General features: G+C 43.8%; 4 protein-coding genes across 4 annotated transcripts; 3 read left to right on the top strand and 1 right to left on the bottom strand.

The window, feature by feature from the left end:
* Positions 1-468: 468 nt before the first annotated feature.
* LOC117863206 (mediator of RNA polymerase II transcription subunit 18) lies at positions 469-4,749 on the top strand. Its single transcript, XM_034746825.2, has 6 exons — positions 469-1,463; positions 1,581-1,643; positions 3,410-3,509; positions 3,583-3,640; positions 3,712-4,068; positions 4,171-4,749. Exons 2-6 carry the CDS (start codon positions 1,608-1,610, stop codon positions 4,271-4,273), a joined length of 654 nt encoding a protein of 217 aa, XP_034602716.1. The 5' UTR covers positions 469-1,463; positions 1,581-1,607; the 3' UTR covers positions 4,274-4,749.
* Positions 4,750-5,001: 252 nt separating this feature from the next.
* LOC117863187 (bZIP transcription factor 50) lies at positions 5,002-8,050 on the bottom strand. Its single transcript, XM_034746806.2, has 3 exons — positions 7,533-8,050; positions 6,081-6,301; positions 5,002-5,525 (listed from the first exon to the last, which is right to left on the bottom strand). The coding sequence occupies exons 1-3, from the start codon at positions 7,931-7,933 to the stop codon at positions 5,203-5,205; spliced, it is 945 nt and encodes a 314-aa protein (XP_034602697.1). The 5' UTR covers positions 7,934-8,050; the 3' UTR covers positions 5,002-5,202.
* A 251-nt stretch (positions 8,051-8,301) lies between these two features.
* Positions 8,302-12,231, top strand: LOC117863173 (SWI/SNF complex subunit SWI3B). Its single transcript, XM_034746783.2, has 6 exons — positions 8,302-8,604; positions 8,691-9,097; positions 10,191-10,571; positions 11,044-11,176; positions 11,535-11,662; positions 11,759-12,231. The coding sequence occupies exons 1-6, from the start codon at positions 8,361-8,363 to the stop codon at positions 11,957-11,959; spliced, it is 1,494 nt and encodes a 497-aa protein (XP_034602674.1). The 5' UTR covers positions 8,302-8,360; the 3' UTR covers positions 11,960-12,231.
* Positions 12,232-13,143: 912 nt separating this feature from the next.
* Positions 13,144-16,216, top strand: LOC117863196 (uncharacterized). The gene is made up of 5 exons (XM_034746816.2): positions 13,144-13,319; positions 14,729-14,903; positions 14,990-15,088; positions 15,182-15,333; positions 15,493-16,216. The coding sequence occupies exons 2-5, from the start codon at positions 14,733-14,735 to the stop codon at positions 15,872-15,874; spliced, it is 804 nt and encodes a 267-aa protein (XP_034602707.1). The 5' UTR covers positions 13,144-13,319; positions 14,729-14,732; the 3' UTR covers positions 15,875-16,216.
* The last annotated feature ends 465 nt before the right edge of the window (positions 16,217-16,681 follow it).

The raw sequence follows: 16,681 nt of genomic DNA, 5'->3' as shown, positions 1-16,681 counted from the left end.
CGCCGCACGAAGACTCCAACGGGTCACATCGAGGAAGACGGGCGCCTCTCCGTGTGTCAGAGCCGTGTCCCGGTTGAGCACGCCCCATCGGTGGCATTTATGGCGAGATCGATGGGGGCCCACAAGATCTGCGCCCTCATCTGCGGATCCGCGCACGTCCTAGGGCAAGGCGAAACTCTGTCCTGTGGGTCCGGGTGCGTTCGACCCCTTGCGCCTGGGGTCAGGCGAGGCGGAGCCTTGCGACAAGGGGTCGGGCGCATCTGACCCCTAGCGCCCGGGGTCGGGTGAGGCGGAGCCTTGCGACGAGGGGTTGGGCGGGGCCGACCCCTTGCCCTTGGGTCGGGCGAGGCGGAGCCTTGTGACGAGGGGTCGGGCGCATCCGACGCCTAGCGCCTGTGGTCCGGCCAAGCCGGCGGAGGTCACTGTTACCGGAGGTGGGCCCAGGCCCTTATGATCGTTGTTTAAGGAAAATGAGGGAGTCGTTAATATTTCCCCCAACAGTTTGGATTACAAAACGAATTGTATAAATGAAGACTAATTCAGGAGACGAATCTATTAAGCCTAATTAGTCCATGATTGGTCATGTGATGCTAAAAGAAATATGTTAATCATAGATTAATTAGGCTTAATAGATTTATCTCACGAATTAGTCACGACTTATATAATTAATTTTATAATTAGCTCACGTCCTTTTAATTGATATCAAATATCCGAGGTGACCACGTTAAAAATTAGTCCATGCACTACTCTTCCACCTAATACGAATGGTCTTCTAAAGTAGATTGAATTTTATCAGATCAATTTTTTCTAAGCATGTAAATACATGCCGCCCTTCTCATTCCTTCTCTGTCTGTCGGCATTCGGCAAGCAACCTGCAGCCAGTTTTTTTTTCCTCCTCACGTTGTACGCGTCGAGATCCAACACACATCGAGCGGAGTAACGGATGACTAAAACCATATTATTTTATTTTTCTATTTTATATACTATCTATACCTATCTATGCAAATTAAATATCTTTGTAATAGAATTAATTTATATTTTTTTCTTCCTTAATTAAAACCAGAATGCATAGGATTAATTGTGGTTTATTCGTTGCGTCACTGATAAGTCCATCTTCATCGTGGGCTTGTGGCACAGCATGCCATGATTAATTTATGAAATATTTATGCATAGGTTTGAATCTCTAAAATTAAATTAAATAAGAAAAAGCAACTCCTAATCTCTATCCTTGACCTGGGCCGAATCTCTCAGCCCACTTCTGTTTTCTCCTCTGTACGAGGGAGGCGGGAGGCCCAGCGCGTCGCTGCCTGCTGGGCGTTCGTCTCTCTCTTTCCCCCGTTCCCCTCTCTTCTCACTTGGTCTTCTCTTCCTTTTCCTGGCGGCGACAAGCCGACGACTGGGCGAGCAGCGGCGCCCCTCGCGACGTCTTCACCTGGCCCTTTGCCGGCGACGAGCACCACTAGGTATGCCCTCCCCTTCTCTTCCCTTCCTTACTGCGCGAAACAGAGCACCCCCAAACCCTAAATTATGCTATTTGTATTCCGTCCTAGGAGGCATTATGATGTTTGTTCGTTTTTCAGTCTTCCGCTAGCAGGGACAGTAGGCCGATGGAGTGCGTGGTGCAGGGAATCATCGAGACCCAGGTATTGTGCCGTAATGCGAGTCGGCAATGATGGTTTATGTAATGTTCTTCACGCATTCAAACTTTTAGTAGCCCTTCATCATGGGTTGTGTAGCCTAATTTGTTGTGTTCTAAGGTTGTTGATCCGGCATAAGCTTTTGCGCTAGCCGATTGCATCTAGATCTGACAAGTATTTTCAACACTTGGTCTCTAGAATGTTAATATTCGTCAGAGAAATTTCTCTGAGTTGATTTAGAATATTTATTCCGTCGTTGAACATTTCAGCATAACTAATTGAGTTCTCATTGCAGTCGCTAAAAAAACATATTGATGTAAAATGTTGAGCACCACTGTTGAGTGTTGAGTTTAGTGTGGACCACTCCATTAGCTGCTTTGAGTGCTCAGTTGAGCTTCCTCTCCAGTAGTCTCACTTCCTCCACCACTGTGCTGCGCCTACTTTTCGACATCGACTCCAGTACTAGATCCTGCCAATCTCTGATACAAAAAGTATTGCTCATTTGTGTCAGTGATTGGTAAAATTGGGAGGACTAAGAGGATTTGGTGTGTGTTTGGAAAACTAAGAGCATCTAGGGGGGATAGGATTCACTAAAACAAATTTGTGTGAGAGAAAGAATCTTTTTTCTGGCTAGGATTGATTGGTTAGAAACTGTTTTGTTTGTTGGGAAGGTGACCTTTTCTGTTCTTGTTGTGAGGGATTTTTAGGTAGGAATATATTTTTTTTGAGTTGTTTGTTATGAAAATAATCTTGCTCCTTTTCTATTTTATTTTTCGGTAACAAAATTTTAGGGTGGAAGGATTGGCCTGGCAGTCTTTTCAGAGAATTAGAGAGGGAGAGCCAAAAGAACATGGGCAGATCTAGCCCTGTTTATCAGGGTCAGCCGACCCCAACGAAATTTGTAAATCCTTTAGTAAATCACTGTTAGGACTCAAGAAAAACCCTATCATGTAATAAACTTGACCCCATGACCTGGATGATTTTTTCGGCTGGATCCGCCCCTGAAAGAACATACCATTCAACTACAAAATGTTTTATATAGTAGTAAAGATAACTACTTTCTTGTTTCTTTCAGACACCAATTGATCAATTGCTTTCTGATGAGGACTTGTAAAAACTATTTAAATATTATGTATGCTAATCTTTGATTCAGTCAGCCAAACTTTGGTGATCTACCTCGTGCTGAACTACCTTTAGAATAGAGAGCCATCAATCATAGAATTTAGAACCCATTCAAATCTCTGCACTATATACTTAAGAATGAGAAAGTGCATTGACTAGCCATGTTTTTGGGTAAGCATGGACTGGTTTTAGAAGTTAATGTACACAAATAATAAATTGCTAGAGATTATCTTTGACTCGCTGTCTCCATGACTAGTTGCTGGTCACTTTTCAGTTCACTCCAGCACAGATTGGCACTAATAATAATAATAAAAAAATATACTTCACAGAAGTGATAGATAGATCATGTGCACCACTGCATGCCAATCATTTATTCCTCACTTTGAAGGACTGCTTCTGATCACTAAGGTTTCATTTGCTTTTCCTGCTCAGCATGTTCACATAATAATAACATTTAATATGCAGTTGGAGAACCTGATCTATCACTGTGCTTTTACAATAGAGAGGAACTTAATTCATTTGTATATTCTAGTTGATGTGTTGTGCACTGAATGTCACTTAGCCTTCATTATACTGCTCTGCCTTTTTTTTTCCTTGGAACTGCCCTGTCATTAGTAGTGTAACCTTTGATTGATCTTCACGTTTTGCAGCATGTTGAGGCTCTTGAGGTTCTTCTCCAGGGTCTCTCTGGTGTCCCAAAAGAGCGTGTTAGGGTGCACGAGCTCTGTCTTAAAAGTGGACCCAATCTAGGTTAGTTTGTGATTAATCTGCTCTTCCATTCTTACACAAGTGGTATATTAACTGACATCTTTCAATGATCCAGGTGTTGTCCCATCAGAGGTTCGTTTGTTGTGTGACTTAGCTCAACCCACACCATCCTGGTAACTAGCCGTGTTAAGCTGCTAAAAGTTTCCTTTTGTAGTGTGTGTCATTAATTGTGGTAAGATTGTAGGACCATAAGACATGTTGGTGGTGCCATGAGAGGTGCTGGTGCAGAGCAAATCTCAGTTCTGGTCCGTACAATTGTAGAGAGCAAAGCTAGCAAGAATGTCTTGCAGTACTTTTACACTTTAGGGTACAAGTTAGACCATGAACTCTTGAAGATTGGTTTTGCTTTCCGTTTCCACCGAGGTGCCCAGATCACCGTCACTGTTACATCTGCTAACAAGATGCCAAGACTCCATGCAACCGATGAAGCTGTGCCGGTCACTCCTGGCATACAGCTAGTGGAAATCACAGCTCCTGCTGCTGCTGACAATTACAATGACGTTGTTTCAGCCGTCACTGCGTTCTGTGAATATCTTGCACCGTGAGTACCTCTTAGCTTGAATTCCAAGACACCAATTGGAAGGTATATACGGATGAATCAAACTGTCTTCTTTTAATAATCCTTACTCACACAATGCTGCAGGCTGCTGCACCTGTCGAAACCAGGACACTCAACTGGAATTGTCGCAACTGCTGGCGCCGCTGCTGCCTCGCTCATGTCAAGTGGTGGTGGCAAAACCTTGTAAAGTGGTCTTCTTGGTCTCTTGGAGCTGAGTGGAATGTGTGGCTGTTGATGTGTTCTTCTTTGTGCTGAGTAGGCAGTTTTTCCGTATTGCTGGCGGTCCATGGCTGACGCTGCCTGTACCCACCCAGTTAGTTGACCTCCTACATCTGATTCCATGACGGTGTCGTGCCTTGTGGCTGCACGGTCCGTGAGACCCACCTGTGGTGTATACACCTGTTTTTAGTATAATCTTATTGACCAAGCTGGCGTTGTGATCTGATCCGGGTAGTTGTTCTGAAGTAATGCACTCGCATGTTTCGCTATGCTTTAGGAAGCTGCAAATTGTTGGTGTTTGGGACATCATGGGGCAATCTTTGTAATCTTTTGTGATGTCGATGAGACGATGACTATTATTCTTGCACTTGTCTAATTGCGTTCATTGGAGCAATGTTGGACTGAAATGTTGAATGTGATAGGCATTTAATTTGTCCGATGGTATTGATTAATATTGTCCCTGTATAATCGAGTTATTTACGTCTTCCACGACTTCAATTATCCTTCGCTACTTCGTCTCTGCAACATTCTTAAATGAGCAATTCAGCCTTTTCTCTGACATGCACAACGAGCCTGAACTACGGGACTACGAACCAGGACCTGTGTCAATCTTACTTCCTGATTCCTGGTGGCAGGATCACGAGCTCACATCGAGTTCCAGGGGTAAAATGAGAAAGGCTATGGGCCAACAAGAAAGATTGAAAGGTTCAGGACTTAATCAACTGGTGACCCAGCTAGCAAATCCCTCTTTCGGTACTATCTGCTGTTATCACCGACTTTAAACACCATTTTCTGAACTACTTTTTCTTAAAGCACATCAGCAAGGTGTCAGGAAAAGAAGGGAACAAAGATTCACAGCGATGGTGCATACAGAGGCGTTCCAAAGTGCCAACACGTTTAGCAACAGCTCAGAGAAGGCTTGCAAGATGACCGGCGTCCCGCGGTAGCAGCTACTGCATACCAAGGCAACCAAGGTGACTTGATCCTCGCCCTTGCGCATCTGCAGCGTCTCCCAAGGCGAACGAGTTCCAAACTCCTAGGATCATCACGGTTTGTTGCCACTCGGAACATCTTTACACCTTTTGTTGATGTTCTGGCCAGCTTTGCGAGATCTCTTCCGAGGCTGCTTGGAGCCACCAGGCTTCTGTTGGGTACGCCGGGGGTCAGGAACAGGCACACGATGCTCACTAGCCAAAGCAGGGAAACCAGCGGCAGGGTTTCTGCACACAAGAAACGTTTGCATTATAGGCAATAGTATAACAAAACCATCTGCAGCTACTCAGAATCGGAATTTGTTCCACACAAAAAAGAATGAAATATGGTTGTTACATTTCATCTTTCACATGACTGCCGGAAGAAATTAGTCTACATCTCCTACTTCATATTAAATGAATATGGATTATAACTTCGCCAACAGTAAAAAAGATAAACAAAACACCACATGAAGGTCAAAATGCCCTATCAGGAAAAACAAGGAAGCCAAAGAGTACTGCCTTTGTATCTCCTTTTTGAACATGTGGAACTCAATACCTGATTAGTTATCCTGGTGTTATTAGCATAAGCGATTCAAAATCTTACAAGGTAAATCATGCCTACAGGCTATACAGTAAAAGGATTTATTCAAGGACTACCAAAAACTAACTAGCATAAAGGATGATGCAAAGTTCATAGTCCATCCTGAGAGCACTGAAGAATGATGAACATGTCCACAGTGGATCCCAAATACAAGTAAAGACTGATGCACTGAAACTAATGTACATGCTGGCAGATCTTACCCGTGAGTACGGCAGACTCCTGCATGGCTGTGGGGGCACCAACCGGCCTATCCTTCAACAAACTCTGGCGAAGCGCCATGTTCTCAGCAGCGCAACACTGGAGGGCATAGCTTAGGCGGCAGCACTCTGCCTCCAGATACTTACTCTTCATCTCCAGATCTTTTACATACAGCTTCTTCTTCTCCCTAGATTTCATGGCAGAATCCCTATTCCTCATTCGTCTATTGAAACACAACACAAAAGGCACTGATATTATATGTTGCCAAACCAAGAAGCAAACAAATGTATCATACATGGTTCTCTAGTTACCCATCTTTCATGACAACCTCTCAATCGATATTTACAGTAGTGATGAATGTGCCACCAAAAAAAAAACAACAGAAGATACATAGACAATCATACATTTTTTTCTTCAAATTTTGTTTAAAGAGTATAAATGTTTTTATTAGATCAAGGGGCAGCCTCATAAGCAGGACATGAGTTGAGAAGAAGCTCATCAAGTCTCCAACCCACAAGAACGGATTTCCTTTTTTCTATTTCCCACTACCAGATAGTGGGCATAAATCTCATGATAAGTCCCAAAAGATTCATATTGAACTTCAATCGGAACTTCTCTTGACCCAACGACGCGTTGATCTAGTTTCCATCGGAGCCACAAGGGACTGTTCAAACCGATTCGTTTCTGTCTATAAGCTCCCAGTGCATCATAGGAACTAGAAAAATGGGGTTCTTTATCTTTCGTATACTTATTTATATTTGGAGAGTTTCCGCAACTATTATATCTATTTGCACAAATACCTCAACGGTTTCCAATCGTTAATACATAAAGTCTGATAAGCATGTCTTGGGTTGGCACGCAAATAGGATCTTGAATAGCGGGAGACTGGAGATTCATATGAGAAAACATAAGTAACCGGGCTTCCGCCTGAGCTTCCAAGTAATAATGGAAGGCCAGAGATGCATGTGCTGCTCACGTTCTGAACAACAAACCTAATCAGCCTGAAACCTCAACTAAGAAATAATGAAAACCAGAGAAAAAGACCTGAAGTATTTGATCTTTTTGCAAAGGTTTACATACTTATAAGTCTATTATGGATTACAGTACTTCTTCATCTCCCCAACACTGTACATAATCATCTTACAGTCAGTTCTGGAGAACATTACACTTGCAGTTTTCCCATGAAGAAACTAATCATGCAATTATTCCGGGTCATTCAACTTGTACATACATATACTGAACTAGATACTTATGAAAAACCAAAGTTTAGCAGTTCCTCCTCCCACACTAATCGATGCCCAATTATCCCTCCATTCGGTTTATACCACACATAATACTTGTAGCAAATTTGCTATTCCCTTGACAAACTTTGGCATAACAACATTCAGACTCGAAATTTGCAGACAATTGGATTTATTTTTGTACCAAAAACACGGAAAAGAAGAGGGTCATACCTCCTCTTCTTCTTGCCGTCAGGATCATCGCCGCCATCCGCACCCGCAACCTCCTCATCCTCCCCTGCGGACGCCCCATCCGCGCTCCTCTCTCCAGTGGTCTTGGGGCTCCCGTCGTCCTCGCCGTCCCCGACGAAGACGCCGTTCAAGAACTCATCAACCCCGTCCACCCCTGCCTCGTTCTCGTAGTCCTCCATGAGAAACTTCTCCACCTCCCCTAACCCCTCCCGGAGGCCCTCCCCAGGAGCCAACAGCTCCCGCGACGCCCCCGCCACCGCCTCCGGTGCCGGCAGCGGAGCGAATACGGCGGCGGGGTCGCCGGAGAAGGAGGCGAGGACGGCGTCGACCTCCTCGAGGGGAAGGTCGTATTCCCCTCCTCCCCTGAACCCCGCCGCAGCCATGGCGACGTTGGCCCGGCGAGGCGGCTACGGCCGAGACGTGGCAGCTGAGTGCTGGGCTCGTTGGCGAGCACGCATTTCTTCTCTTCTCCGTTCAGGAAAAAAAAAACACGCATTTCTTCAGTTGGCTATCACTTTCTGAGGAAGGAGACGGTCTAGTCATCCAGTGGGCCTACGGATAGTGATGATGTGGTTGGGCCAATGGGGAGGCCGGAAAGTGCCACGTGGATTTTCTTTTACAATGTGGTAATAAACCGCATCGGCTCGATTACTGTTTTACTTTGTGTGGGCTACTTATGAGGGCATATTCATTACTGGGGGCCCAACACATAAGCCCAACACGCACGCACGCATCAGTTTCCTCCTTTTTTTTATCACACCCAAACCCGATTCGACCGCCGCTTCCGCACCTTCTCCCCTTCCGCCTCCAATGGCTACAACGACGGCGACGGTGACGGCGCCGGCGCCGGCGCCGGCGGCCAACGCCAACTTCGTGCCGACACCAACGGCTCCGCATCCACGCCCCGCAGCACCACCCGCTTCCCGGGCCCCCTCCACCTTGGGTCCCGTCAAGTCGGAGGCCCCTCCAGCCCCCTCGTCCACTACCTCCGCCGCCGCCGCCGCATCCGGACCGGAGGATCCATCCTACATCATCACCGTCCCAAGTTATTCAGGTAAATCAAACCGGTGCCTTAGCACGGCGGCGCCTACCTCTTCTGGAGGCTGAAACATGGAACCCTAACCGTGGATTCCCTTGCAGCGTGGTTCTCGTTCGACTCCATCCACGACACTGAGCGCCGCCTCCTGCCGGAGTTCTTCGAGGGGGAGGCCGCGGCGGCGTCCGGGTGCCGGGGCCCGGGCGCGTACAAGTACTACCGCGACACCCTGATACGGAGGTTCCGGGCGCGGCCGGGTCGACGGCTCACGCTTACGGAGGCCAGGCGGGGACTTGTTGGCGATGTTGGCTCCGTCCGCCGCGTCTTCGACTTCCTTGAGGAATGGGGGCTCATCAACTATGGTGCTTTGCCGTCGGGCTCAAAGCAGGCGAAAGAGAAGAGGGAAGAGGCTGCGCCACAGCCGTCATTGCCTTCTGGGGCAACAGCACCCAGGAAGCTTTGCACTGGTTGCCGCTCTGTGTGTGGGCTTGCTTACTACGCCTGCGATAAGGTGAGTGTTTTTGTATTGTGGACTTGTATATAAGTGTATCACTGCATAAATTTTCCATTACGGATGTAGACATATGCACCGCTGCATAAATTTTCTGTTACGGTTATAGATTTGGTAATAAGCATGAAACATTTAGGTTCGAGTAGAACTACTTAGCGCATTAATGCTACTATTTGGGATACCAGTTAGTGTAGTTGCAGTGCAAAAGCATTTTGTCTTGGCTGGTAACATTAAGAAAAATTGAGCTGCCAAAATCTGTATCTTTGGTTTCTCATGTTATGTACTGCAAGGAGTAATAGTTGTGGTTATGAGTTCGGTACCAAGAAATTCATTTGGCGGGGTTTGAATGTGTTCCGGGTTGGTTCATGATCCATTAACATGTCTCCTGGAAAGGGTATTTGGACAGGTGAACGAACAACCTTTTTCAACAAAAATCCCATGTTGTATGCAAGCATATTTTTGCTTCCACAATTGTTATATTTAGTTGTTCATGAATTTTAAACTGAGGGCACGATGAAACTTGTGTGCACAAAAATTATCTGCAAATATTTGAGGTATTTATCCTTCTTATTGTTGTCAAGAAGGGGCAGTAGGAGTGTAGGACTGGTGGGCAATCAGCTTATTGATAAATGGTGGTCGATAAATGTTTGTTTCAGCAATTGCCAAATTTTGTTTCTTCTGAATAAATTGGGAAGTGTTGTATCCAGTAGGCCTGTTGTAGTTTTACAACAATGTTTCTCATGTAGGAACATGTATACTTGTTCAGGCATTGGCACACTGCTTCAGCTTTTGTAGTAGAGGCATTGGTTCATTTCTTCTTTCTGGAGGGTGTCATTATTCATCACTTTAGAGTGAAGTTTGAACTTAGACTCTCTATACAGTTAATTTTTCCAATCAAAGTGGCATGGACATGTAATGAAGATTGTAAACAATACAGATCAAGTTCATGTCATTTCAAGTGAAACAAATAGTTTCAGCTATTGTCATTGTATACTGTTCTTACCATGCTGGCTGAAACTTTTTCCTTGACTTCTTAGATTTTTAATTTGAAGAGTTTCTAAGTTGCCCATATTGACCTTTTGCATGTGATCAGGCGGATATAAGTCTCTGTGCTAGATGCTTTGTATGTAATAACTACCGGCCGGGTCTGACTGCTGCAAACTTCAAGAGAATCGAAATTACTGAAGATGCAAAATCAGATTGGACAGACAAAGAAACTCTTCACTTGCTTGAGGCTGTCTTACATTATGGCGAGGACTGGAAAAAGGTGTCTGAGTATGTTGGTAGTCGATCAGAAAAAGACTGCATTGCAAGATTCATCCGATTACCTTTTGGAGAACAGTTCATGGGACCTAAGGAGGATAGAATGGGGTTTGAGAATGATGGCGACATTACTGATGAGCCTGGAGCACATGTCTCAAAACGACTACGTCTCACTCCACTGGCAGACGCAAGCAATCCAATTATGGGTCAGGTCCGTGTCATTGCTTTTTATCCTGATTTGGTAGCGGCTAGAGTACTTTTAAGCAGTATGACATTTGCTTGGGCTAGGAGCAAAGGCGGCAATGGTACTTGCCAATACAGATCATTTTTGTGAGTTTTAACTTCTGAGTCATTTCATCTATTTAAGAATGTAACCTGGAAATTGCATTTGATTCCATATCATTATCATTTGATGTACACAACGTTTCCTCAAGTAGCCTTGGTTCCACACATGTATAGCCCATATTCTTTACTTCAGAACCAGCATGAAACATTGCAATAATATTTGAACAACCTCTGGTATACCATTTTATAAAGTGATCCCTAACTTTGGTATGCATGGTGCACAAATGTGTTACACTGGCCTCACATGTGCATGCTGGTGGCAGGCATGTTTCATCGGCTGCCTTGTACTGTACCTACTTTGAATCCGGAGAAAACTAAGTAACTGTTATTTTTCCCAGGTTGCATTCTTATCAGCCATTGTGGGTTCAGATGCGGCCTCAGCTGCAGCTCAAGCAGCTATTTCTGCACAATCCCATGTTGATCTAAATGACGGTGAGATTGATTCTTCAATAAATAGCGCCATGGAAGAAGGTATAAACTCTGCTCTCTAAATCATGTCTTTGCCTCTCTTTTTTTTTCCTTTTGCAACTTCTGCCATATAGATGTTCGACATACTGCTTGCACAGCAATGTGCAAAATGCAAACCCAACAATGAGGTTGGTGGAAGTTTGAATGTTGTGTGAACGGCTTCAGTTTGTACATTATATCCTAAGGGAGCACTATGCTCAATCATAAAATTTCTAGTATATAGCATTGTGCCATGTGAAAATAGTTGTAAACGCACTTGTACTTGAATTATTTAGGGTTGGCACTTAAATGATGAACAGTATCAAAATCTTTGCTAAGTGCCTGATGCATGCTTGCCTGCTGACATTACTGTTCTCTTCAGAATCGTCTCACACAAATGGGCTTTCAGTTAACGATTTGCTCAAAGAGGCTGCCACTAATGCACGGGCACAACTTGAGAAGGAACGGAGCAACATAGAGCAATCTTTATCTGATATAGTGGATGTCCAGGTACCAACACTAGAAGTATGGGATGATAACTAATATAAATTGATTTATGTACCGACTTCATGTCTCTATCATCTTTTGTTGTAAAACCTTTCTCAGATGAAGGAAATCCAAGATAAAATATGCCGTTTTGAACACAAGGAGATGCTGATGGAGAAAGAGCGGCAGCAGCTCCGCTGCCTGAGGGATTTGCTTTTCGCAGATCAACTGACGGTCATGCAACATCATCGCCGGCCCCAAGCTGTAGCCACAGAGAGCAAACTTGATGAGAAGCCAAAACCCGTTGTTAACATAAGTTGATTCAAATAGAGGGATTTGATGCAAGATAGGAAATGGTTCCTCTGCAGTTGTGAGGATTGGACATAGGTCTGCAGCATTTAGCTAACCTTTTTCCTTCTCCCCCTTTGTTGGCCTGACTCTAAGGTTGTATGTTCAATCCGTGTGCCATGTCAATTATAGCTGATGAGAATGGCTGGCTTCCTTCCCTCTAATCTTGTTGCACCAAAAAAGACCTAAAGTAGCATGGATCAGCAGTTGTGAAGAATCATTGATGAAGCGGTAATGGTTTGGAATCGGCCTCTTGTCGTTACTATCGTTGATGAGCCCTCGGCTTTCTTGTTTGCCTCGACTAATGGGCGAATGTGTAAATAAAAGCAACATTTTGCCAACGGAAAGGATTCATACCTTTCGTTGGTATTTATTCCCTGTGCATAGCTGCGTACCAGCAGGGATCTAGATAGGCAGGTCCACATTCAAAATAACCCTTATATATAAAAAAAGAAAAAAAATGTATTTTTCATCCCTCAAGTATACAAAAGTGTGATATTCATCCCTCATATTTCATTTTGTGCAAATCAATCGTTTAACTAACTAAATCGGTGCATTTATCATCCCCACCTTAATCTAATAATGGTTTAGTATCATATAGTATCAGTATAGGTCATGTAATCATTTTACTAATCACTATTTAGCCACGTCTAATATTGAGTCAATCACTTGGTCTGTTAATTTTTCAAAAAAGAATTTTTGAAATAGGCAACTTAGATAATTTATTTACTAATTTTTTTAGTTTTATATCTTTGACTCAGCATATTACATCGCTAAGTAGGGATTAGTCAGATGATTACGTTACATAAATCACAATGAGATGGTACTAAACCATTATTAAACAAAGGTAGTGATGATAATGCACCGGTTTAGTTAGTAATGAAATATGAAAGATGAATGTACACTTATATTTAAACAAAGGTAACAAAGGTAGTGATGATAATGCACCGGTTTAGTTAGTAATGAAATATGAAAGATGAATGTACACTTATGGATGAAAATTACACTTTTTTATAAAGAAAATCAAAACTACTTTACTTCTTTTAAGATGGCGTCAAGTCTATTTTACAGGTGACGAGTATGCGTAATCTTCAGAAAAATGATTGAGGACATGGGTACTGATCGTTTCGCAATCTCACCCGATCCCATTCCCAGCGGTAGCCGTCCGTCCCCCTCTGGCTCCTCCCTGTATTCTCTCGGGGGTTCAGACTTCAGAGCATTGGTTCAGTGCATTCTATCGGGCCTTCACCTCTCTCTCCCCTAGCGGCGACCACAGGGGGCGAGCGGCGCCGGCCCTTGTTCCAGGTCTTCGCCGGCGACGAGCATCAGCCAGGTATGCCCGCCCATTCCCTTCCCTTCCTGCCGTGCGAGATCGAACACCCCGAACCCTAGCTATGCTATTTGTATTCGGATCTGGCCGTGTATTCTACCTACTAGGATTTTTTGCTAAAAATATCGGGTGTACTTGTGTACCCCCCAAGGTGCGCCACTGCATCGGGGACTGCTGATCTGAGTGGTTCTATTCCGGTTGGGTTTTGTTTACTTCAAATGCGCGCAAGATCAGTCGCAGCCGACTGCGCGCAAGATCAGTCGCAGCCGACTGCGCACAAGTTGGTGTTCAACGCGCGGGTGCATTTTAGTTACCCAATTGGGGGTTGGGCAGGATCTGGAAGTTGTGATCCCGACGTCAAGTCCGCTTTCTGTGGCCTGTGAGTGATCCAGTGTTCTTCGTGGTGTATTTTGCTGGGAAATTGGGCGTCGATGTACATGCCATTGAGACCACTGAACGATTGCACGGATGGAGGTGGGATGGCAATGCAACGGCACCCAGATTGTGTTGAGTAGCTGGGTAAAATATCAAGGGTCTCTTTCTTTATTTGGAGCGGAGTAGTGTTTTCCTATTTGACGTATATGGTTTTGAGAAGATTTGATGTGTAGTCCCACTATCTCACTTAAATGTGTGCTTACATTTACAAGATTTGATGTCTTTACTTGTAGGTCACTGAATTTATGTGATTATCAGAGATAAACAAATTAGTGTGGTAGTAAATTAACGAATACATATGGACATCTTGTTCATTTTCTTAGTACCTCTGTACTAGCTCATAAGTCTAAAGCATCAAACAAAAAGGACTGGAGATAGTAGTATTTGTCCATAACAAAGAGGTAGGGTAGGATATAGGAAGGCAGCTACACAGGATCGGAATATACAAATTTTTGTAGCGTTTATTTGAGATTCAGAAATGCAATGCAGGGTTAGCTCATCTATCAACAAATGCTTAAGTGTGTTATCTCAAAAAGGTTGTAAAATGGCCTGATCATTAGAATTAATACAATTTACAAATTCTCGAATCTGATTAGGCTCTAGATTGTCATTGCTTCAATTGCATCTGTAGTTACCATTGGTTCCTCAGTAGATTTCATAATGCTTTGTGAATACTGAACAGCGATGCCAATAATAATTGCATTGGAAAGGTGCTTAATTTGTTATTTATTTAGACTGCTCCGTAATATGCAATCTCAAATCAAGAATATTGTAATTTGATGTAGGTCCAAATTGTTCTTTTCGGCCAACAGAAGTCTGATTGGCAAAAAATCATACCTAATGCTATTTCAGTAGCACATACCACAATATTGTTGTGTTACTGTGGACAGTAGGTTATACAATTAAAGATGAGATGTAATGATGTAGACCATACTTTGTATCCTTGAATGGTTTCTTCTGACTGCTATTTTATTCAGTTACATGGCAGCGATGAATAGTGATTTGGGAGGCCTAGGTGGCAGGCCTACAAATCCACAAGCAAACCCTTTTGGAGGTGCCTTGAATGGTACTGGATCAGGACTGATCCGTACTGGACTAGAAGCATATGGTGGGAGGATTTTAGATTCAAGTTCTGAATTTATGCAGAGCAATGTAAGTTTGTTCACAGGTTTCTTGTTTAGAGATCAGTGCAACTATCCCGAAATTAGAAAGTCTAAACCTCATTCTGTCATTGTCAGATTACACAATATTTGTCCGACCCTCAGTACTACTTTCAAGTCAACAGCCAGTATGTGAGGAACAAACTGAAGGTCATCTTGTTCCCTTTTTTGCACAGGGTAAGAGCTGGTGATATTTCATTTATCTCTGCAGGAATTTTTGCATATTGCGATTTTGTGAAGTCTCTTAACATATGCCTGGCTTTCCTTAAGGGTCACTGGACAAGAATAACTGAACCAGTAGGAGGAAGGCTATCCTACAAACCCCCAGTCCAGGATATCAATGCACCAGACTTGTACATCCCTTTGATGGCATTTGGCACCTACATTGTAGTTGCTGGGTATGCCTTGGGAGTTCTTGGAAGGTAAATATCTTTTATGCTGTGAGCAATTTTTTGCGTTTCATTTGAAATTAGAGAAGAACACTGTACTAGCAGCACAGACAGGAAGCCAAATAAATATTTGAACCACTGTGATTTACATGATTGGGGATTCATCCTGGGGTGCATTGCTTGGTGATGCAGGTTTACCCCTGAGGCGCTGACCCTACAGTTCTCTAAAGGGATACTTGGCTGGTTTCTGCAAGTTATCCTCATCAAAGGGCTGCTGTACTCCCTGGGCAGTGGTGAGGCTCCGTTGCTGGACATCGTAGCGTACGCTGGATATGGCTTTGCTGGTACTTCCCTCGCGATGCTGGCCCGCATCTTCTGGAATTACCTCTACTACTTCATCATGCCATGGTTCTGCATCTGCACGGGAGTCTTCCTTGTGAAGACCATGAAGAGGGTTCTTCTGGGTGGGCCAAGGAGCTATGAGAGGCACCCCAGCCGGAACCACTACTTCCTGCTCTTCCTTGCAGTTGTGCAGTTCCCTATGCTGTTCTGGCTCGGCAACATCAGCGGCTGATCTTTGATCCTACGGTCAGGCCGCACAAATCATTTTTGAGAGGCTGTTTAGCAGAATAGAACTGTGGTGCTTCTTGCCTGCTGATGAATCTTGGGTTATCCTGGAGATGGTACAGAACTGTTAGCTATAGATATCTGGGTAAGCAAATGAAAGGACGTGTGAGTACCTCATTTTGTTTCTGTATCCTGTGGGAGGTGATTGTAACCATGATCACTTGGGATAGGATGAAGATGAACTGCTTTGTGTATGCTCTTTGGATCCTACTTACCATGTTACGTCATGACGCTCAAATCCTGACTTAATTTTGATGATCATACTGCAAGATCTGCAGTTTCGATTCTATTTGTTCATGGTGGATTTGTTTTGTAGCCCCTGATCAAATGTATGAGTAAAGAGTTGCGTGTTGTTTGGATGATCTAATTGCGTTGCTTTCCAGAGTTTCAAACATGATGTCTGGATGGATCTTTTGTAGTTGTAACATGATGTCTGGATGGATGATCTAATTGCGTGTTGTAACATTTTGAGTAGTCTTTAGTTGAAGTTACCAAAAAAGGAACGTGGATCTTTATCCACTACTAAATGTTCTTAAAATATAGAGGTGGACCATGTTCAGAGATGTGAATTTGCTACAATTTTGTAACTTGTAAGAAAAGAATGGATATCTGAGCGTTGTAATACGATCTTTCCTCTCTCTCTCTTTTTTTTAAAAAAACAGCGAACGCACACGATGAGGTTTTTATCTTCTCGTTCAACAAACCTCGCAGTTTCCGGAATTCTTCACTTTCATTGTCTTTTGAGACTTATAAC

Source organism: Setaria viridis, chromosome 1 (assembly GCF_005286985.2).
Source record: "Setaria viridis chromosome 1, Setaria_viridis_v4.0, whole genome shotgun sequence".
Taxonomy (NCBI): domain Eukaryota; kingdom Viridiplantae; phylum Streptophyta; class Magnoliopsida; order Poales; family Poaceae; genus Setaria; species Setaria viridis.
The sequence above is the reverse complement of the archived record's forward strand: the minus strand, read 5'-3'. Positions and strand labels throughout refer to the sequence as shown.